Source organism: Ceratina calcarata, unplaced genomic scaffold, assembly GCF_001652005.2.
Source record: "Ceratina calcarata isolate Rehan_Ccalc_2016 unplaced genomic scaffold, ASM165200v1 scaffold154.2, whole genome shotgun sequence".
In the NCBI taxonomy this organism is placed as follows: Eukaryota; Metazoa; Arthropoda; class Insecta; order Hymenoptera; family Apidae; genus Ceratina; species Ceratina calcarata.
In genome coordinates, this window is record NW_017136637.1 from 642,494 (window position 1) to 665,700 (window position 23,207).

Sequence of the window (23,207 nt, forward strand, 5' to 3'; positions counted from 1 at the left end):
CTAAAGTGCATAAACGTTTGGAATTGACTGTATAGCCAATACACCCTTAACCACATGTCAGAGGGACAAAGAAATCTCCGCCTAGATTCATATTGCATCGTCAACTTCGGGCAGTCTCGGGAGGGACAGGAAGTATCAATAATTCAGACCTACTAGTGAACATACTATAAAAAGAAAATGATGATACAAAAAAACAATACAAGAAATCCTTGAGGAAGCAAAAAATCGTGCAATGCGAGACTATCAGAATAACGGAGAGGATTAATACTGAGTGCTCGATAGATAGGGCAGATTCACAATCAGGCAGTAGAGAAAAGATAAATTATTTGAAAAATTGAGGAATTAAACACTTCCTAACTTCCCAAGCCACTGGTGTGCAGCAACAACTGCATAAAATGGTTCCCTTTTCACAGTCCCTTGAAACTCGCGCTATTTACAAAAACTCTGCGCCTGAAACCGTAGCAGCCATCCTAATAACTTAAACAGTAATTGAAGCCAGCCGTCTGTTCAATTACACTTTTCTCTGTACAAAGTATCTAACAATGTAAATGCTATTACCCAGAGAAAAATTGGGTTTTGTAATCTTTAAACTGCTTACGTTACATTTTGTCTTTTTATGTAAAAAACTAAGTAAATTAAGGATAGAGAGAGAAATAGAGAGAGTACACTTTTGATTTTAAGAACGCACATGCGAGTAACATTCAAGAATCGTAAATTGCAAGAGCTGTTGTAATCTTCGTCACTCGACACACGTTCAATTATTTCTCGTGTTCAGTTTGAAGAACAGGACGCGGATATATAATACTATTTCACGACGAATTTCTATAAAATCAAAATCGTACATTACTATAATATACATAACTCGTTCACAAGATTCATTAATTGAAGAGTTGATGAAGCAATGCTTGCAACAAGTATAATATCGAGAGCGTGAAACACCCGTTCGTAGAACAAGTTCAACATGTATGTAAGTTATAAAAAAGATTTAAAAAAGAAGAAGCAGTAATCGCAATAATTCATGGCATAACACCTCGATGAACAGAAGATTTATTACACTATTATTATTATTATTATTATTATTATTATTATTATTATTATTATCGTTATTTAACATATGACTGGAAGATGTTTATATTATAATAAAAGTTAAACGTTTTTGGAATCGATCTAAGGCGTTATGCGTTGAATTACGATCTCCAATTTAGCTTATAACCGTACATATCACAGTAACAATATAATTCGATTCCCCTATTTTCAGAGTTTGTAACATTGTGTAATGTATTTTTAAGTAATACATTCATTTACATTTATCTTTTTCATAAAATTACAATTCATATTACCTGGTAATCTTGCAAAACGTACGAAGAACCCGTTTCTTCTAGTTATTACAATTCTACGTACTCTGGCTACACCATTCTCTTCTGTCCTCGTAAAAAAATCGATCAAAATGAAGTCACAAGTCGTAATACTTTTATCATTCCTCTTCTAAAGATTTTTGTACTATCATTTCTATTTCGAAATTATGGATGTACATCTCCTGATTCACGTTCCGTGTGGAGTGTAAGTGTAAAACATAACAGCGAATACGAATTGAGTTAATTAATAGGTATACACGAGGTGTGTAAATTCCATTCAAATCCCATTTCATCTTCGTTACGTTCCCACTTTCTTCCTTGAAATCTTTTTTATAAACGTGCGCTCGTAGCAATCGATAGTATGATACACCCGGAAAGTATAATGGCGAATGTTTAAATAATCGTGGAAGCTTCGAGTTAACAATAAATAAGCGACGTTATTACATTCAACGAAGGGCATGATCTGCCGAATTGCTCATTACACTAGCCAACGACTGGCCGGCTTTGTTGTATACCTTATGGTTGCAGTTAAAAAATAATTTAGTTAAATTAATATCACCTAAAATAAATAATCATCACGTCATATTAACACCCAGGAGTTCTCTGAAGTTCTCGTATACTATGTAACTAATCGAAACAGCCGGTGCCACCTTGAAACAAAATGAACGACACGTTAAACATTCGCGATTTCGCGAATCGAATATCGTTAAAACACAAATCATTTCGTACCTTTAAAAAGTTTGGCGTTAAACCTCGATACAATCCACGAATTCCTTCGTTCTTTATAATATCTTTAAAAACGCCGATCATAGTGTTAGGCTTATCTGGCGACACATTGGCCTGTAACCGTGTTCTGACTAGCGCTAATGGATATGAACACACTTGACCGGCTGTGCTAGAAGTTGTTCCGCACAACAATAATATCCAGAACGGTGGTTGTTCGTTTTTATCATGCGTCCGTAAATACCTATTTTTCAAAGTCTATAACAAAACGGGCAACATTTAATATCAATGAAGGACCATGTTGAAAATAACTCTGATTTGAATATTTACTTCGTATACGGCCAGGTCGATACCAGCGTACGGAATAATCCCAATTAAATTGGGTACGTAGCCTTTATAAAAGGACTTGAGACCTCCCTGTTTGTATATCTTCTTCGTTGCATTGATTAGACCCGAGAACTCTCCCGTTTTTCTAAGCGCGAATCTAGTTTTAAGCACCTGTAATAAGAGAACTGAAAGATAACGCAGACCGATGCTTGATAACACGCTTCGTCGAACTCACTCTCATACCTCAAGCGGATATATGGCCGACTGACTGATTCCGCCAGCTAAAGAACCTGCCATTAATCGTTCGTTGAGTCCAAGTTCTCTAACATCGTCTCCTTTAATAGTCCTCTTAATCTGCTCATAGGCCATAAATTTGAGCGCGCTCTCCGGCCCGATTTTAAGTACGTTTATACCGTTTCCTCTCCAAAGGCTCGTCGTGCCACCCTCGCGGAGCATGTACCTGAAGCAACTCGTGATTTTGCAGTGTCGCGATCCATGCACCTGAAAGTATTCTTCTTCGTAAAGCAAACAGAGCTGAATTCGCTTAGTTTCAATTCTATCTATTAAATCGATGTCGTTTTGAAAAAAAAAAAGATCATTTGCCGCTCGTATTGTTTGGTAAGACGAAGATACGATCGTTAAAATTATTTTGCAATTCGCACCTGTAGATAGACCTTGATGCGATCCAAAGGAGCGGTACACGTGCGCGACACAGCTCCGGCTACGCCACCAGACACCAAATGCCGCCACCACATTCCAGAGACCATTTCGCTGGTTGTGAAATCCTCCGGGACACCGATGTCCTCCCCAATGTCCATATACTGTAACAAGAGACCCAGTTATCATTTCAACTCGCGCGAATAAATATGCACGGTTTACTGTGCGCACCAAGAAGAAGGGACCGAATGCTCTGCATATCGAAGAAGACCATACCATAAAAATACGAAGCTTTCGAGCTTCGATAAGTCGTGCATGATTACTTCGTTAACGTATAATCGTTTACTAGCCATATCCGTGAGATTGTTACTATCAGCTATGTGCGAGTGCGTAAAGCGTCATTCTTGCCACGTACGAAAAAGATCTTGCAATTCCGAGAAATATCGGAGTCATCGGAGAGTGGAGGACTGTCAAACGTGTTATTTATACAAATATTTCGGCATCGTTCCAATGGAAACGTTTCAATCGAGGATGTGCAATTTTATAATTTAATTATTCTCGAATTTATTAAAACATCTTGTGATTATAATTGGAAATTAGAAATAGTTAATTTTCGTGTATTATATGCAACAAATGAACAGTTCGCTTATCTTCCAATATATTCTGCAACCAGTGTTCACTGGTTATATCCCCGGTCCGCTTAAAACACACAGCCAAGCCGGTACTCAACTACCACGTGTTAGAGATAATTCTTGAACTCCGATCAGCCGTACTTATACTCTCAGACGACGCATTTTCAAACACTTTATCGATTCCAGACGTTACGTCATATTCAACAAATTTATCGGTCATTGTTATTAATTTTTCACGGCTACTAATTAACGTCACTTGAAATGTTCGCTAATATATTTTACTCCCGTTGATTAAAATTGTAAATATAAGGAAATAGCTTAGCAGACATGATAATCGCCTAAGTCAATAGTTTCTCTTCCGAACAACTGATTGTAATGTACAACATTCTCGGCTAAAAAAAAATGTTCTGTATCACTTTAATCAGTTGTCCGTTTATTTTGCCAAATATTGTGAATACGTGGGACACGGTCATTGACACAACGAACAACGACAAACATGAATTTATAAAATAAGTAAAAAGAAGGGGGAAGAGGGAAAATAAAGGAACCTTGACGCTGTCAGGTTTCACTGAATTAGATTTCAACCTTGTACACCTTTGATCGATTACACAAGAAGCTTTTATCGATATCTTTGCGCGAAAAGAACAAGATCCCGATAATGATGTGTGTTAATCTTCGAAGTATACGACTTTTACCCAGCTTCGAAATGAAAAATAACAATTGTCATATTAAAATGCTTGCAGAAAATACGAAATGGAATTTCGTGCAATAAAAATATAGATTTTCATCTAAAAGACACTTAACTTCGCATGAAATTCAAATAAGATGATATCAGTATCGATATCTATGGTGTCCATCGTGGAACGATCTTTTCTCTTGACAAAATTTACGTTAAAAAGAGATTACACTTGTGAAACCACTGAAAGGGAACGTGGAAGAATCTTAGTTAGCTTCTGCGGTTATGTCGGGCTTCAAGCCAACAGACAATTTGGTGTCTCGCCCAATGTCGCTTACAGAATCACAGCGTGTTCTAATCACGCGACTGACCGATTATTTTGAATTTAGCTAGAGGGAGTGCAAAATCCGGGAACTCAAAAATATTCCCTTAGCGCCGACTGCAACTCATGCTACGCTGACAAGTTTAGAGATTCGCGAATGATATCTCCCCCTTTCAATGAGACAACAATTGAGAATAATCTTTCCGCGTATGACAAGATTCCTTTCTTCGAATCGGCATTCAATACACGTATCTTACAATATCCTATATATACTAAGGAGCAATTAGAATGATAAATAAGACTGATCAAAGGCAGACATCTGATAACAGCGAGTCTAGATCTATTGCTTCCTTCTTCTGTCCCAATTTAGCTGTTTGATAATACCGAAGTGCGGTTTCGACAAACATTTGCAGATGTTATTAACATTTTAACGTCGATTCATAATTAGCAAACTGCAAACAGAAATGATGGCGGTTAGAAATTACAGGAAAATCGATATCTGGAGTCAAGTGTCGGATAACAATCGCCCGGTCACTGGTTACAATACTTTACGCTCAGACCTTGCATGTATCTACATATATACTTATTCGTTTTAGTAGTAGACGTTAATTTTTACTTCGTCACAAGATCTGTTTCAATTTTTATTTCCATTAGAATAGTAATCGGTAGAACAGATATAAGTATGATATTTCTTAAAGCTACATTTCTCGAAACTCGACATATACATATATATCGCTTAAACTCTGTAATACTGGCATTGACACGCGCGTGGATAATTATGCAATTCTTAGTTTACATTATACAACGCTTCCTGCAACTCGTGATTTGTTCATTTATTTCCACCTTAGCGAATATTCTCAATATTTACAAATACTTAAGACGAATATTTCTTCATTTTTCAAACAATGAAATTTGAACGTTGCAAAATTTGAGTCGCAGCAATTCTGCGTTTTTTATAAGTGAATGAATGTTTCGAATGGGGCCAAATTTATGCGATCAATCGTGAAATTCCCGCATAAAGTAGTGACGAAGAGAACAATCTCGAACGAGCCGGAGAAGGGAAAAGGATTTGCACTCGCGATGAATCACCGTTTGATTCACTAGTGCCGGACACGCTGTTCACCGATTGAATTATTTATACTAATCAAGAATCATGCGTCCCCCAGTAAATGTATTCGCACGAAAAAAATGCTCGAAATATTCTAGACGCATTTTACATTCCTTAATTATCTTTCATTCAAAATTCCTCATAAATTATGTATGCGTCTCGCCGTCGTACCAATAAAACTAACGGAATTACTTCGCCTCGTTTGAACCGTGACAAGCAGCGGAAAAAATATTCCTGATACTCGATTCAATAAATTAAACATGTTTATTGAGATTCGAATGAATCTGCGCAAGAATTTCGAAAGAAGAAAGTACGAAGCGATAGTCTTGAACTTTCGCTTTCTCCTCAATCTACCACGTGATAATTTCGCCAGACATAACCTCTACGCACTATTATAACCTATATCATATCTTTAGATATGTGCTCTCATACAATCAATGCTTCGATCCACCAATCTAACGCATATTGAAATTCAAGATCCGCGAATCTCATTTTCTAAACGACTTAATTACTACAATTCTTTGTTACACTTCTAATCTCTCTTGAGAGAAACCGCGTTTGAATTCAGTCAAAGTTCAAAGGAAAAAGCTCTCTCGATACTCGCCGATAATTATTTCCCGAGTCCACGGAAAAGGAACTTACCCGTTGCAAGAGTTCATGATAATTTTGAAGGAATTCATCGCAGACCGGGCAAGTGGACGAGATGCAATCATGTTTGAGAAATCCAGTTTTATTTAACGTGTACATCACTTCTGGGGATGTAACGAAAACCGTGTTCACTGGAAAGTTCTTTCTGTCACTGAAGAAACGTTTAAATCGCGGCCGAGGGCTCTTCAAACACGTCCGAGGACACGAGATGAACAGACATGGAGATACAAACGACGATAGACCGTCCGAACGAAGTGCGAGAATTGAATGAAACGAGCCTCGCCATCAGCCAGCGAACTGAAAGCTCGGAGTCCGATCTCAAGACTGAGGGATTGAAAAGGAGTATCGAAAAACGGCTCTCTCGGAGCATTGAAACACAAAGATATCGTTCTAACTAACCGCGGGGACGACCCCCACCATATTTCCCGCAATATCTACAGTGCATACGTCACACGCTGTTTAAATGTATCATTTCAAGGAGAGTGCCAGCTGTAAATTGGTTGTAAATTTTCTGATTAAGTAACGACGTTCAAAAACCCTCTCTCGATCAGCCAGTATTCTATTAGGCGTGCGAAAATATGGCACAACCGGTCTGTGCTCTTACGAATGAATCGCTCTCGACTCAAATTTGCATTTTCCTGCAATCCCATTAGGGTTACAATGTATTTTTACGACCAGTGGTGGACGATATGTATTACAGTAACTGTGGCACCTATTTCTACTCGATTTTATGTGACTGGCACGTTCGAGAAGAACGTGCGACCATGTGGCCTCTTTTCGCGTGAAAGTTAACCATTCCGACACCAAAATCGAATGCCGTAATGGGTAAGTTATTTGGCCACACGGTGGCGGTTGCGCTTGGGAAATTATTTTGAAAATACGCAAATTTACGCGTATCAACAGTTGGGAACAACTGCATTACGGAAATACGTGTGAATAACAAAATGTGCGTCATCGTGCTGATTTTACAAATTTTACATCGATAATAGATTTTAAAGCAAACGAAATTAAAATAATTATATCTCGTACAAATATTATTATTGTTTATAGCATATTGATATCTCTATTTGGACTCTGAACGGTCGAGTCGAGAGAGCCGATCTGATTCTATTCGTTACAGCACTGTCGGCTCTTTTAGCAGCCGGCAGACGATGACCTCACACACATACGTACGTAACACGTAGTGAACGCACGGCTGACGAAACGTTGCGAGATGTTTCGCCACTCCAAGAAATCCCGCGTTTTAAGTTCAAACTACAAAGATGCCGATGAGAAAACAGCATTGTTTTTTGTCGAAACATCATCGATAGCCTTTAATCTTTGTCATTGTTTATTGAGCAATTAAGCGCTATCGATTTAAAATTATTTGGCCTTTTTCTTATTATCTCAACCGAGCAGTGGTTCAGTAAACAAATCATGTTTAAACAAAATCAGAGAGCACCTCTTGACATAAGAGAAGATGACGATTGCCAGACCCGCTGAGATTTAGGAAAACATAAGAACATTGGTCATGGGCCCAATACTTGAAGCCAGGGGTCATAGATAACTGAGCCTTAACGAGTGGTCCAAAGGAAAAGGACCTTCCCGGTCGGGTAATTCACATCTGCGTTTCTACTTGGGATACGGATATTCCAAATAACAATTATTGAAATTAAAATATCGGACGTGCATCATACTTCTCGTGCTTCTGATATAATAAATTTTGCGATATCGTAAACTATAGTTATTGTTGAAAAGTAATAAACAAGATGTTTACATTCTAATGAGCAGAGAGCTCGGCATGTGCCGTCGTAAGACGTGTATATGCATAAGATCAAAAGACAAAAGTTGGAGTAACTACTGTCGAGTGTCATGTGGGGTTCGCGTGAAACAAGACAAAAGCTGGAAGGATCGAGCAACGCTTATACATAGGATCGCAGGGTCGCGTGACGTAATCGATGATACAAGTGTCCACCTACAATATCTCTTCTCCGATCACTCTTATAGTTAATTCAACGAACGTTTTCACTAAAACGCGAGTGAAATTTCTCACGGCGAACGTCTAAGTTAACCCTTTTTTTCAATGAGTGAACGAGGCAGGCGCGACGGTGCGGAATATATGGAGCGTGCGCCAGCGAATTCTCGCCGAGAACGCATGCGTGACGAAACGAAATCGCGGAGGAACGGCGGCTTGATCCGCGGGGAAAGGTTGCGGAAACAGCTGGGAAACTACCAAGGTCATTTTGAATGACGACCGCTACGTCACACCTCCGGTCGAGCCCTCACCGTCAACGAATCAGAGGCCTGGAATCGGGCCTCGATCCTTCCTCGCGTACGCACACGAGTTCATCGTACAATCGCTACCGCGGCCGGTCTCGAACCGATTACTAATTCAGCAGTTCTCTCATTAAACAGGGCGAATCGATAAAAATTTTCGTCTAGAATGATACAATACACGGTGATTATAAAATTACAAGAACGAGGCGCGATTTGTTTAAATTCATTCGATAAACTCTGTCGAACAGAAGACAATTATTATTGACTACACCCTGCACAATGTTTGTATCTTTCTGATTCTGCATTAATTTTTAATACGATTCACTAAAAACAGTTACTTACGTTCGTATGATGCCAGTATTCGATCAAACCCAGAAGATCGGAACTCGGCGCGTACAGTAAAAAGTCCCGCCATTCGTTAAAGCTTATAGTAAGGCTCCCGTCCTTATCCATTCTGTGAACGAACATTGCCTTGATCGTTTCGCGAACTCATACATCAAGATTGAGATAAACATCGAATTTAATATTTACCGTTGCAACAACTTCTTCGCCTCGTTGTAGTCCATTTTTATTCCCAATTCTTCAAACGCTTTTATCAACTCTTCCAGGTCGATTTTACCTACCCAAGAAGCATCGCAATTTATTCATTGTATCAAGCATCGATAAAACCAAGGATGAGAGATGAATAAATCAGATGACAAACATATTTGACTCGATAGTAATCCGTGTACAAAACGATTGATAATGAACCAAAGGGAAGGAAAGAAATAGTTTTCTTTCAGTAAAAATTTATACATAAAAGTAATTATGATATTTAATAAGGATGGGATGATCATAGGAATGGAAGCATAAAATACATTTAGGGAATTAACCAATAAAAGGTGTAAACACCTTCGCGTTCCCTTTTACGTATGTACGTTAGATAATTTTAATATCTTCGTACATCTACTGACCATCCTTGTTCTTGTCAAGATGAGTGAATTGCAGACGCAGATTTTTTTCATGTTCGCGGACATAGTGTATAAACTCCGCTAACGTAATATCGCCGCTCTTAGTGCTATCCGATCTTGCCAAAAATCTCTGGAAAGAAACAGAGAAACGTTCAAAAAGCTCCGCCAATGAGACTATCCGCTAGGATTTCACTGAAGATTAAGGGATTTCGTTCGTCAATAATTTCATTTTACGCGAAGGTCTTTGTTCCGTGATTCATGATTTTTTGTCGGAGCTTTAAAAACAAAATGGTATTAACCTTGATGAAACCGTGCAAATTGTATTAAGGCCAATATAAGAATATTCAACGGCAACCTTCTACAAAATTAAACAACGCAGTTCGAACGCCTGAAATCAACAGCTCGTAGTTATTCCTATTAAACCGAAGAGAAATTTGCGTAAAACATTTTATATGCATTTTGTAGAAACATAAGTTTGTGTTCGAAATGAAATACTTACTACAAAGAACACGTCATCTGTACTATATAGTTTTAATTTGTAACACACCATTTACTTGAAACAAGGACACGATACTTGAAACGTAGAATGCATTCTAATATAATTTCTTTAATGTGCAACGTCGAGTACACAACAGACACGCAACGAAATACATTTTACAAATCGCATTGTAAAATCGTGATGAAAGTAATTGATAATAGTGGCGTACCGTTCGATAACTTCAAAGTCGCGTACATCCGCATTGTTCGATCGCACTGGCTGCGAGGAAAAAGAAAAAACAAGAATTCTTTACCTCTGCGTAATATTTATCGACTCCGACTTCCCGCAGGGCCTTCGACAGATCCTTCACGTCGATCTTTCCGTTGCCGTCCAAATCCAATTTCTCGAATATCTTCTCGAGCCTCTCCTCGTCTTCAGCCGGCAACTCGTGCAAGTAGTGCGGCGGCATTACGCCATGCATCGCGTTTCCTCGCCCGTCCGGCATTATATTTCCTATGTCACTTCCTTATATATACAATACCGAGCAAAATTCCTCAGGCTTACGCGTTCTATTACTTATTTTTCGAACACGCTAACACGAACCACTTGCTGACCCTCGCTCGGACTACTGTTGTGCGCTACGTTCCGATCTTCACACACGTCTACGAGGGAATACATAATTGCACACACGTGGTGACTTAACGGCGGACATCGATTTTCCAACGACCGTTCGCGCACTTTCCACCGACGCGGAACTTGTCCGTCGCACTGACAACCGATGGAAAGCCGAACGTTGCGAAACGGTTTTGTATCTCCACGCCCGTTCAATATATATACACGGACCAGAGTCCTATATTCCCAACGTGGATGGTACCGCGCAGCAGTTTTCTCCACGTTCGCACCACGAGAAAAACTGGCCACAGCGGCAACACGAGTACTACTTGCTGCTACTACTACGAGCAGTTTATGAGTAACTAACAATAAGTCCAGCACTGCTGGAACGATCCTGTTCACGCTCGATAGTGAACCGTGGCGTCATCTACCGGAGCTTTTTCATTGATACAAACGATCTCATTCGAATACGAGGCATATCTCACCGCCCAAAACTTTTGAAAAGAAATACTTATAGTTTTTGCTCGAATACTCCTAAACCGTTGGACCTACGGGAAAATTGCATACGATCTTATTTGTAGCTGACAACTAGAGCTACAACTTTTATCGGAAACATTTTTAGCGTCGATAGCTAACGTGTATCTCACAAAGAACGATTAAAACAATTGTTCTCAACCGACTGAAATTTTATTCTATTTTGTGCTCGCGTGCTTCTCATGAAAGTACAAATCATATACACATAATACAATGCGTTCTTCTATATATATTGCATGAAATCGGGGTAATAATTATTATTGCGAATATACATATGCTGCATATCGTAATACGGTTTTTGCATAGTTATTTATTTTAGAAAAATACATTAAAAATGCCTGACTAACAGTTGGATCGAACGCAATAGGCAATGCAAATATGCGAATACTATTTAGGCGTATCTTTCACATAAACAAATATATTCATCAATTTTGATTTATCTCACTAAAATGAGTTTTACATCTGTAATAAACCAGAAACGTTGCACACGTGCATTGCTTATTACGTCCGTTGCTAACGTAACAAAATCTTACAATCGGGAATTAATTTAACATAAGTGTCACAAAAGTACTATTAGTACTGCTATAAGTGCCGAGTGCTCGCTGACTATACGCATTATATACCGATATGTATATAATTATTATTGTTTCATTAATGTTCAAACAAAGAACGTTAATATAGATTGTATGTGGCTCCATACCATTAACATAGGTACGTATGTATTATTTATACATATAGTGACATGTTTAACATGCAATTAATCCGAAGCTTGCACAAACATCATTGTTGCGCTTATTACTTCCCAGTGTACACAGCCCTCTTCGCTTTTAACTCTCTATATTTACTAACGAGTCGTACTCTACGAATAAAAAAGATCAAACAGAAAATGAAAATGAACAGCAACATTCGACAAAGGAAACGGATTCATTTGAACATGAAAAATATTTAAGACACGCGGTCTTCCATGGAAACAAATCAGTTTAATCATACGAAAGTAATTTAAATGAGAAAATCAATGTCTCGCAATGCGTTGAACACACACGGGCTGTGAAGACGGTGTCCGTTTACAGAAAGGAACATTTCTATTAGACTAAAATGCGTTTGTCGGAATTGTAAAATCGATTCGAAGTCTCTTGATTCAAGTCTTTGCCACAGCTTCATGTAAAAACTATCATTTCTTTCTATGTATCAAAGAGAACAAATTAGAAGACTGATGGCCCCTTTCTGCAATATTGTCACACAGACTTTCTTCAATGAATCATCGCCAATCGTGTGTCGAAACATAACGATGTACATAGCAAATTAACTTCGACATAAGGAAAGGATTTGTACAAACGACCACCTCTAACTTCTGAAAAAATTAAATTTCAAGTACCCACCGTTTACGTACATGTGGATCACCGATGGATAATGCACACATAAATAAAACAGTCTGAAGTTTAAGTTTTTCAGGATAAACTATCATTATTTTTGAGATTTCGTCTATGAAATCAGTAACAAAATAAATAGTGAAGCTTGTAACATATTTTTCGAACGTGTATAAATATAGATCTAAACTTAAACATAGTCCCAATCGTACTCCAATTAAGAAGGTTTCAATACGTATATTGCATGTTACGTAAATCTGTGATGTATATTCCTCTGCTCTATGGAAACGCAAGAAATCGTTTCGTGGGAGAAATTAAGGAGTAACACACCCAATTGCATCGCAGGTAAACACAATCCCACACGCTCAGCAGAATTTCGAATAATTTCCAGCCAAAAGAACCTCATACGTCGTATCAATAAAACAAGTAAAATTGCACCATCGTAAACATTTGATGAGAGACTAGTTATGTTCCGAGATTACATTTCTTTCTGCAGTTCGGGAGCAATGTGCCTCGCAGAATGATTCGGTTACATTGAAATCAACTATTTACGTATTTACGATCAACTATAAAAATGTTTATTACATCGTATGCTCGTTTATGATCGAAGAAGGCACATTCTTAGGAAAGAAATAATAATTCTACTCGAACATACCTAGTGTCCGTGGTTAGTGAATGTAAAATAATATGCACTTACACATATATGTATATGTATTTTTCTTTCATCAATGAAAAAAGATCAACTTTCCTTGATCCTCTACACGTCTCATAAAAAGTCTATACGTCGTTTCCACTAAAACTGGAATCATCGATATTTATACTATACATTATTTTGTAAAAAAGGAAGAACAAAAACAAAAATAGAACAGAAGAATCCAAAAACTATTGCGAGAAGACACTACATTGTAAAGAAGCTAGTACTTGATCAATATACTCGGTTTGATCAAATTTTCGTTATCACATTTGAGAATTATTAATTCAATATTAAGTGACTCGACTCTTAATAGAAGGGAAATATTTCCGAATATACGCAATAAATTAATAGATGCACGCGAAATGCAAGTAATAATTACACGAGGATTTCTCTTCTCCGCGACGTAAAATGAAACACTTGCCTCGTTCGATTTACAATGTGGAGTAAGAACAGCGCGCGCTGAAACGTTACATTATTGAAAATTAAAGTTTCTAATTGAGGGGAAACCAATGTGACGGTGTGTCGTGTCTTAGTTCGTTCAAATCCGTAGATCAAACACTGTTCCCAAACGTGAGAGCTGCAGCTCGCATAATTGTCTGTTTTCGTTCCGCAGCAAAAAGAAAATAATGAGTCTCGAAGACCTTAAGTCGCCACAATTGGTCACAGCGAATTAAATTCAAATGCAATAGTTCTTTTGTTTGTACCAGGCACAAATGGAATATATAAGTAATTTTCCACTATCGTATTGTCAACTAAAGGAAAATTCGATATCGGTCAATTTTCCTCGATTTTCACAATTCTTTATTCGAACCTTTAAAGTATTTCAAACTCTAACATTTTTGTATTAAAAAACGTGAAATAGGACTCTCAGTATTGACTATATGTTGAGAAAAAAAAAAGATCTCTTTAATTTTGCAAAATCAAACGATCAAGAAAGAAGTTTTATACTGAATCCCAGGTTTATACTAAAAATCTTACCGACTTTGAACGTCAAACGATTTTAACAAACTGAAAACAGAAATTCGAAACTTAAGGATGTATTGGCTATACAGTCAATCCCAAACGTTTATGCACTTTAGAAACGCATTTTTTAAAAAGAAATCAGANAATATCGAAATTAGAAGAAGAATGTACTATTTTTAATTATAGGAAATGCGTTTTTCTAAGGTACATAAACTTTTGGGATTGACTGTATAGCCAATACATCCTTAAATCTCTGTTGAAATATTATCGAATCGAGTGAAGTATTGTACGTAGATGTCTAAAAAAAATTTGTATCACCAACTAGAAAATAATTTGTTATATGTATATATATATTTAATTAATTATATATTTATATATAATTAAGATATATATATACGTATTTGTACTAGAAGCAATATATGTATATCTTAATTATGCAAAATTTTAACAGAATATGTTAATTTCATGTATGCATAACACCTATATTATGTATCTGTATATCTGAATCCTGTAACCTCGCCGCGGGTTAAATAGCATTCTTTCCGAATGTATCAGTAATATAATAATATTCCTTTGCTTCATTGTGCAAACATATATAAACAAAATATACTACACCCCGTCATGTTTATAAAACACTGACACAGTCAATTTCTGTTAAATTTTAACAAATGTATTCTCGCCTGCTTTTAATTCCTTTACGTTCATCGCATGTTCCCGCTACAATGATCGTAACGAAACATGAATCGACCTTCAACGGTTCTATGAACACGATTTCAATGCGGCAGCTAACTCTCACTTTTCAATGTTGTTTTAGTACCGAACTTGTACTGCAGCTAGAAAATCAAACAGATGAGACTTCCTGCACAACTAAATACGAATATTTCCCACCGTGAAGGAGATTTGATGCATTTAACAAATTGTTCGTTAATATTACAATATTTACAGCTAGTCTTTTTAATCGTTACGCTGGTAATAATCCCAGGAAAAATACATTCCCATAGATAAAGAACGAATATTACGTTATCAAGATTATTAAAGGCATAGTAAATGGAAAAGTAGTAAATCCACTTCGCGTTACACACTATACTGATAGGAAAATTTGTTTTACTTAAAGTAGGGATAATAAATTCTTTTTGTATTTATGCGACAAGTGTTCTAAACGTTTCGCGTGTCACCTCCTCATGATTTCGAATGGAAGTTGAATTGTTCTTACGCAGCAGTAAAAACCTCATTTACTTTCAGTCAGTTTTCTTTAGATATACGTGGCCGATGAGCGAATGGCAATTAAAATCATGTCAAAAGGACATGTTCTGTTCGACCGAATCATTGTCAGATCTAAGAAGTAAACGTAGCAAGACTTACGACTATCTTACTATTATTTCTTCGAATTGTCCTCCTCGCTCGACCAATGTTTCTCCTGCTCCTGAAGCTCAAATTCCCATCGCAACTCCAACTCCCGCATGTCATTCGCGATCCCAGCCTCGTACGTATCCTCCTGACAAACGAACATTCACGTTTCGCTTAATATTTCGACAACGGTACTTATCGATGCACCAGTATTTCGTCGAACTTACTTCCTCGGGTTTGTAATCCGCATTGAAATTCTGAGGGCTAAGCAAATTGTTCGACGACTGAATCCAAGGCACGGTGCCATATGGACTCCAGTTCCGCACGTCCTTTTCTTTTTCTCTGATACCGGCCTCGATCATCTGCAATTCCTGCGCTAGCCTCTCACCTGCAGTGAACGTCGCTCCCTGCGTAGCTAGCTAAACATTTTTATGTCATATTTGTGAACAGTTTTCTAAACGGGTGCAAGACTTTGTAACAAGACGGTACCTTCAAATCGTTAATCTTCTTCTCAAGGTGTTTCAATTGTTGTTTAACCTTTTGCGATTCGAGGATCAAGCTGTAATCAATTTACATGCTGTAGAAAAATGTGATTAGCGTAATAAATGGAATTAAAATATCAATATACTCTTTGGACATGCAGTCTGCTCTCGGTAGTTGCATCGTCGTGTCAGATATATTGCGACCAAAGGTAATGTAACTGTCTCCAATGCCGGTGTTATTTATAGGCTGTATTCCTCCGTTCGCTCCGATAGCGTAAGCTGCAATCAGAACACGTCTCAAAATAAAGTCACTTTAATAAGATTTTTTATGGTACTTACGTTGATTGCCGTAGTACCAAGACGTGATTGAGTTCGCGTTGGGTATGGGTCGGTAAGCTGAGATCGCAGGAGGTGTTCCTCCCTCCGCGTAGAAATTATTGGTCTGTACACCGTTCGTAGTCCTGATCAAGTTCTTCGACAGCTTAGAGATCGGTCCGTATTTGCTATTAGAGGACGCGTCGAACGGTACGAATTCGTCGTCTAACAAAATCGGATCTGCGCAGCGGAAGTTGTTGTTGCAGTTTATATTCGTCGATGGGACCATGGGATTGTTCGATGTGTTTGTCCATATGGACAAGTTCGATGACAACGCATCTCCTTGCATATCGTAATTCTGTGAACAAGATAGAGCAATTGAAATAACGACGGAAGATGAAGACGGTTGAGTACATTTCTTGCAACTACCGTTTTCATTGGTACTTGTTTGTTAACAATTGTCTCGAGCTGGTTTAAGATTTCCATCCTACGTTGCAGTAACATCGCTAACGTTTTCGCGACTGTCCTCTGCTGTATGATGACACATAAAAATTAATAAACACGCAAGCTCGGTACGACTTGTTAGTTAAATAAATTTGTATTACCTTCTTGGTATTTGGAATTCCGTTGGTCATATTAGATGAAATCTGCGTCGAGTCCCACATTCCAAGATTAGGCGCCGTGTAATCGACAGGTGTGTTGGGCACGATATAATGAGAGCAATGCACGTCCATATTTTTCGTAGGTACCATAGGCAACATTCCTTGAGGAGATGGTAACACATAGTTTGTTAACGAACCGATAAAATTGTTTTCATTTGCCGGGGTATGATGTTGCATCGGATTAACTTTGTTCATAGAATTATAATCTAAAAGAGACACAGCGTCGTAACTTCGATCCAAACGTTCACCGTTTACTTCACAATTATACGCACTCTCTCTGTGACTATTGTCGTGCGATTTTATGGAATGATAAGACAAATCGTCGTTCTGTTTGAACGCCTTGTTGTTCAGTCCATTCAGTGACTTATCCGTTTTCATATCCGAATTATTGTTGCCAGGTAAATTCGACCTGAGGCTTAGTTTCCGATTTTTCGCACGGTATCTGATAAAAATTAAAGACAGATCAATTTATATGTACAAGTTCATTCACACGAACGCTGAGATATACGTATACTTACTTATCCAGTTCCATATCACTATGAGCAAATGTACAATTGATGGATCTAGGACAAGATCCTCTGAGTGCGAGATCCCGACACATGCTTACTTTGTATTTCGATTGAGCAGGACCTACATTATGGATTCCGTCCTGTGTTTTTCGATTACCGTGTTGCTGAATGAACTCTACTAACGCTGCGACTACGGTTCTAACGGCTTCTAATGCTGCGCGACATTCTGCTAACGTAGGAGGGTCTGTTTCTGCAATTCAATCGATCAAATAAGCATTATCGGTTCACCTAAATGCAAATCACTTCACTACAGTAATGATTTAATACCTGGGTTAGGATCTATCGCAGCTAGCAATTCTAATTGCGGTCTCAAGCTACTCAATTGTCCAGGATCTGGGGTTCGTTGAAGTGCTATGACCAATTCTTGTACGCTTTGAGCAAAAGATTGCGGTGTTTGGAGTTTATCTATAATACTTTGCATGTGAGACTTATGGCTGGTATCTCCGTACAACAACGCGGACCACTGATCAGGCGCTATTCTCAACCCGGCTTCGGTCGCGATCTGTACTATCTGAGCATCGTGCTCCCTTCTCAAAGCTTCGTACGTTCGAAATTCTTCTTTCAACTGCATCAGAGACGAATCTCCCTCCCTCTTGGATACCTGACAAAAACGATGGTTCTGAGTCCTCTAAAGAAATAATTAATTCCAGCGACGTCCTTTTATATATTTATACGGCACGTCCGTTTACCTTGAAACAGCTCGCTCTGTACAATAATTGTACCACGTGTCCTATACTCGTTTTAGAAGCTTGAGGAAAATGTGATTCTAAACGTTGAACTACGAACATAACTAACACTTTCCTAGAAAGAGCAGACCCATCTTCCAGAGCCAAGAGAACAAGTTTCAATACTTCCTCTTGCATCGCTGATAGGAAAAAGATGTTTATTATATATATATTACTCTATCCTTATTATTATCATTACTCAATTATCTACCTGGCCCAAGGAATTGACATCCACGAGCACGCACAGCAGCCCACAAGTTAGCGTTAAGTTGTTGCGGATTTTGATGCTGAAGTATCAGTTCTGTAACCGATCTTTCTCCCAAACTTCTAGCTGCTCTTACTGCACGTGCTCTTCCCTCTGGCTCAACCAATTGACAACCAACCAGAGTTACTAACTTCCTTTGCATAGGTCTCGAAACTAGCCCCACGCCTGTAGTTAAAGAAGGATTCGCCTGACATGGTTTGAGATACAAAGCAAGCTCCTCGATGCAACGTTTGGCAACCAAGTAATTGGCATGGTCTTCGGGTGGTAGCAATTTTTGATAAGCTGTCGCAACATTTGTGGGAATCGAATTACCCACTAATTGTAAAAGAGCCTCGTTCACTGGCAATCTTTCTACCTCCGTGTTGATAACACTCTGGAATATTGACATAAACGAATCACCTCTCGTTCACAATTTGATTATAAAACATTTATTTAGACAATGATGATGCTGCTTACTTGATCGAATGGACACTGTTTACGGTGTAAATTTGCAAGGCACGTACGACATATGGTATGACCGCATCCTAAGGAAATTGGGCCACGAATGGCCACATCAAAGTCATGACAGCAAACTGGACAAGAAAGAAATTCAGTCCACTGTGGTGCCTGTATTGGCATTCTGCAACAAAAATCACAGACAAATTTTCGACCGTTTCACAATTATTCGCAACACGTTCTTTTGCGGGGATTAAAAAAACAAAACGATTCGACTTACATTATGCAAAGTCTATCGAGAATTTCGTGAAACTGGGTATTGCGTTATTACGAGAAGCATCTCGCAATAGGATCAATTGATTTTGGCGTGTTTCGTTCCAACAAATAATCATAATAGAACAGCGTTTGAATAACGAATAACAAAACTCTCTTTCGATTGCGAAACATTTTTGTACGGATATGGGTACTTAAACCAGTTCGAAGGAAAAACGTTTGCTCATCAACTATTTTCCGATCGCGGAAAATGAAAATAGAAAACCCATCGTGACCATGCAACGTTTCAATCACGCAATTAAATCAAACGTTTTTTCTTGTTTTTCAATTACTATTTACTCTCTCTTGTCTGTTCTACATAAGAATCGTGGAAACGGTATCCGTGTTTGCCACGAGGATACCTAAGGAGCCTGTCGATGCAACGTATCCTCGTCGCGTTAAAAGGAAAATAAACTCACCTCGTTATTGCCTTCACAAAACATCACATTAACTACTCGGTCACTTCGTACGTAGCTTCTTCTGCCATCGAGAAGCGTGAACAGGATGAATCCAGGATGAATCACAAATAGTAGATGAGCTCGACACGATATATTTCTCACATACACATACACTTTTTCACTTCGCTATACTAGCAAAGGTGCCCATGTACATGACGAAAACAATCTAGAAAAGTCATTTACCAACTGCTCTCTCCGCTGCTCTCTACAGAGAGCACTGCGAGCACGCCGATATACGTGTGTCCGATCTTCAAAATAAACCTGATTGATAATAAATAAATGCCTGCTTGGACAATAACTTTATTCGTCACACGATTCTTGACTGTCGTCTTCACTCAATCTTAAAAATAATTATGTGATCACGTTTCGACTTCATACGATTTCATATCTGTGAATTGAATGTACAGTCGTTCTCAAGAATTTTTAATTAATCAATTCATGTGTGTAAAAGTCGATTTGAAATAAAACGTAGAACTGAATTTTAGAACATATATTTCAATGTATTGTATCACCGTAATTATATAGCTAGTTAATAGAATAAAACCTAATCATTTTCGTGTCGTCACAATCGATATAATATTTACTTTAAATGTCACTACGGATACATACACTATTACTAGGGACGAAATCTTTGCGGTCGAGTGTACGATTTGTTTCCTTCGTATCTCTTTGTTGGTCCCTGAAATATCGTATCGTGCACGTATATTTCATTGACAGTACATACAATTATCGCCCGGGTTCAGTTTCCGAATTGTTTATGGACATGCTGTTTTTACGCAGACGGTTCTTCTAAGCTTTGTTGAGAGATACGAGGAAGGAAATCGCTAGATAAATAACACGGAGGGAAGATCGGCAAGCTAAATCCTAATTAAAGATGATATCGCCGAACAACGATGTACCGTTGTGGTCTGATATCGCACTTCGTACTTTAGTGAATACTGTTTCGCATCCTATTAAGTATGCTAAGGTTTTGATACAGGTAAAGTATACACTGAGCATAGATTACCTGGCAAGTAAGGAAATTTATCATTTTTATTTATAACGCAACAGATCGGATACGAACCGATTCCACCGAGACCGACAACCACTCTATTTGGAAAACCGGCTCTTGCCTTGCCTAACATATTCCAATATGGTAAGCGATTCTTTCTCATTCAATTACATGTCTTCTTACACAATTTACATTTTGCACAGCTTATACTATTATTGTGAAATGCAGACGACACACACACTGTTCGTAAATGAAGCAGTCTTTATTTTTAAGTTATCGTTTTACAGTTAAATACATTAAAAATGTGGATGGTTATACTGGCTGCTACCGTGGGCTCATCCCAAAATTATGTGCCTATACAGTGAGTGCAGTAGTGTTTGAAAAAACTGCCAAATTAGTTAAATTCGATAAGGAACCGAGCAAAGAAATCTGCTATGCTGATTTAGATGAAAGGTAACGCGCACGTAATATAAAGTATTGCCACAAGTATACATTTTCATTCTCTTACAGTCAAAGGCGCAAAAAGTGTATATACGAGCTGATAAGAGACCTGATTAGTAGGATCGTTGGAATCATAGTTAGCCATCCGCTGGATGTAATTGCGATAAGGATGATGGCACAATTTGTTGGCGGGGAGACCAAGTACAAGTACATAATCGATTGAACGATGTGTATTCCACACACCTTTTATACTAATCGAAAAATGCATTATTTCTATAGCCATTTCCTTTCTTTTATCCATTAATAGCGGACTGTTCAGATCGTTTGTGGAAGTATACAAAGAGAATGGGATCATGGGATACTTTGCGGGATTGATACCGCGTCTCATCGCGAACGCCAGTGTATTAATATTAGTCAGTTCGTCTGCTTATGTTATCGACAAGTACGTTATAGCCGACCGTGAATTGAAACCGTACATCGTCTCTACCATAGGGGTGAGCAGATCATTCTTTATAAGTTATTAGAACCGTTTAAACTACCTTTGCCTTTTGCAGTTTGTGGCAACGACAGTCACGTATCCATTTTTAGTCGTGTCAAATTGCATGGCAGTGAATAATTGCGGGTAAGTCGACTGATCTATATTTTATAAAAAGGAAATGATAATTATGCATTGTCGTCTTTCTAGTTTAATCGCGGGTCTTCCTCCACAAATGCCAATTTACGACAGCTGGTTGCACTGCTGGTCGCACCTGTCAGCCTCCAATCAGTTGAAAAGAGGAAACAGCCTTATATGGCGTTATTACACAGGACCACAAGTGATAATAAATGGACAGGCAATGCCTATTAGCAAATACAATTTCCATTTGAAAACGACTTAGTAATAACATCACATTTACTTGTATTTGAAAAGAGAAACAGCAGTAAAATCATTCTGTGCTACATAATTTTTTTATCCTAATTGTTACTACACCAAATATTGATTAAAGACTTCTTTTTTTAATTCATCTCGTAATTCATCTCGCCGGGCCATTCGATACGTGCACGAGTATTAACAATCAGTAGAATTAAGTTAGTATTTAACGTTCTCTTTGGTGTTCAAAATGAAGTAAACTTAATTCTTTAAAATGAATGGATACATAGAAACATATGTATATACGTATAAGAAGTTGAATAGTATTTCTTTGTATTAAAGATGATATGCATTGGGTCAGAATTGTTCGAATATTACACGTTTCATGTACAAAGTGTATATGTTGAATCACTTTGAGAAATACCTTCAGGTGATCTTTTATGGTATTGTACATATATATAGCATGAACTAGAATAAACAAAACGGGCAAATAAAATTGAAACAGTATTGGTTCTACTTAGGTTTTCGTCTGTATTGTAATTTGTAATAACAATCGTTCCACGATCTCTTCGAACGAAGTTAGAAGACTTTTGTATATCTCGAAGCTCAGGTATAAAATAAAATATTTTCAAACAAGCGTTTGTGATGTACAAGGATTATCGTTTATTACTTATGTATAATTTACAACGTGACTCTTGTCAGGCATCGAGAAGTTACATGAGCATCGCGTTATCAAATATTCTTCGAACATCCTACAGGTACTACAAATGAGTTTACGTGATGTAGAACGTATATCTTTTCTATTTCCTTGTATCAAAAGAATATCTCGACCCCCAACTAGACTCGCCGAAAATCTAACGTGGCAATACAATGGATACATATTTCTTCCTTAACGCCTTATCCTACCTAAGCAAACAAGTTTTGTACTGAATTTTCAACTTGCTAAGCATGGTCGCGACTTTTTGCTGACAATACGAATAAGCTACCTGTTTTTCATCAAGTATTGCTCAAACAAATGCTTGGGATTTTACAGAAAGTACAATAATTAGAATA

At 37.9% G+C, this 23,207-nt stretch overlaps 3 protein-coding genes across 8 annotated transcripts; 1 reads left to right on the top strand and 2 right to left on the bottom strand.

Annotated features, from left to right (window-relative positions):
- Positions 1 to 1,251: 1,251 nt before the first annotated feature.
- SCaMC (Short Calcium-binding Mitochondrial Carrier) lies at positions 1,252 to 14,426 on the bottom strand. Of its 5 annotated transcripts, none has more exons than XM_018037041.2 (9): positions 10,446 to 14,426; positions 9,658 to 9,784; positions 9,236 to 9,323; positions 9,047 to 9,158; positions 3,068 to 3,226; positions 2,649 to 2,906; positions 2,409 to 2,576; positions 2,085 to 2,336; positions 1,252 to 2,005 (listed from the first exon to the last, which is right to left on the bottom strand). In XM_018037041.2, the coding sequence occupies exons 1-9, from the start codon at positions 10,635 to 10,637 to the stop codon at positions 1,931 to 1,933; spliced, it is 1,431 nt and encodes a 476-aa protein (XP_017892530.1). In that variant the 5' UTR covers positions 10,638 to 14,426; the 3' UTR covers positions 1,252 to 1,930. The 5 variants fall into 5 exon arrangements, with proteins under 5 accessions (XP_017892530.1, XP_017892531.1, XP_026675423.1 ...); XM_018037042.2 differs by lacking the exon at positions 10,446 to 14,426 and adding an exon at positions 9,954 to 10,407 and having other exon boundaries at positions 9,648 to 9,784; XM_026819622.1 differs by lacking the exons at positions 9,658 to 9,784; positions 10,446 to 14,426 and adding an exon at positions 9,596 to 9,614.
- LOC108632443 (mitochondrial carrier homolog 2) lies at positions 7,037 to 22,666 on the top strand. The gene is made up of 8 exons (XM_018037038.2): positions 7,037 to 7,273; positions 20,653 to 20,851; positions 20,923 to 21,007; positions 21,151 to 21,316; positions 21,374 to 21,511; positions 21,612 to 21,798; positions 21,859 to 21,926; positions 21,990 to 22,666. Exons 2-8 carry the CDS (start codon positions 20,747 to 20,749, stop codon positions 22,180 to 22,182), a joined length of 942 nt encoding a protein of 313 aa, XP_017892527.1. The 5' UTR covers positions 7,037 to 7,273; positions 20,653 to 20,746; the 3' UTR covers positions 22,183 to 22,666.
- Positions 14,683 to 20,146, bottom strand: roq (RING finger and CCCH-type zinc finger domain-containing protein roquin). Of its 2 annotated transcripts, XM_018037064.2 has the most exons (14): positions 19,834 to 20,146; positions 19,124 to 19,286; positions 18,614 to 19,040; positions 18,367 to 18,542; positions 17,945 to 18,278; positions 17,627 to 17,867; positions 17,381 to 17,550; positions 17,052 to 17,314; positions 16,876 to 16,977; positions 16,471 to 16,804; positions 16,278 to 16,410; positions 16,139 to 16,208; positions 15,877 to 16,068; positions 14,683 to 15,797 (listed from the first exon to the last, which is right to left on the bottom strand). In XM_018037064.2, exons 2-14 carry the CDS (start codon positions 19,283 to 19,285, stop codon positions 15,678 to 15,680), a joined length of 2,724 nt encoding a protein of 907 aa, XP_017892553.1. In that variant the 5' UTR covers position 19,286; positions 19,834 to 20,146; the 3' UTR covers positions 14,683 to 15,677. The 2 variants fall into 2 exon arrangements, with proteins under 2 accessions (XP_017892553.1, XP_026675415.1); XM_026819614.1 differs by having other exon boundaries at positions 17,052 to 17,550.
- Positions 22,667 to 23,207: the final 541 nt, after the last annotated feature.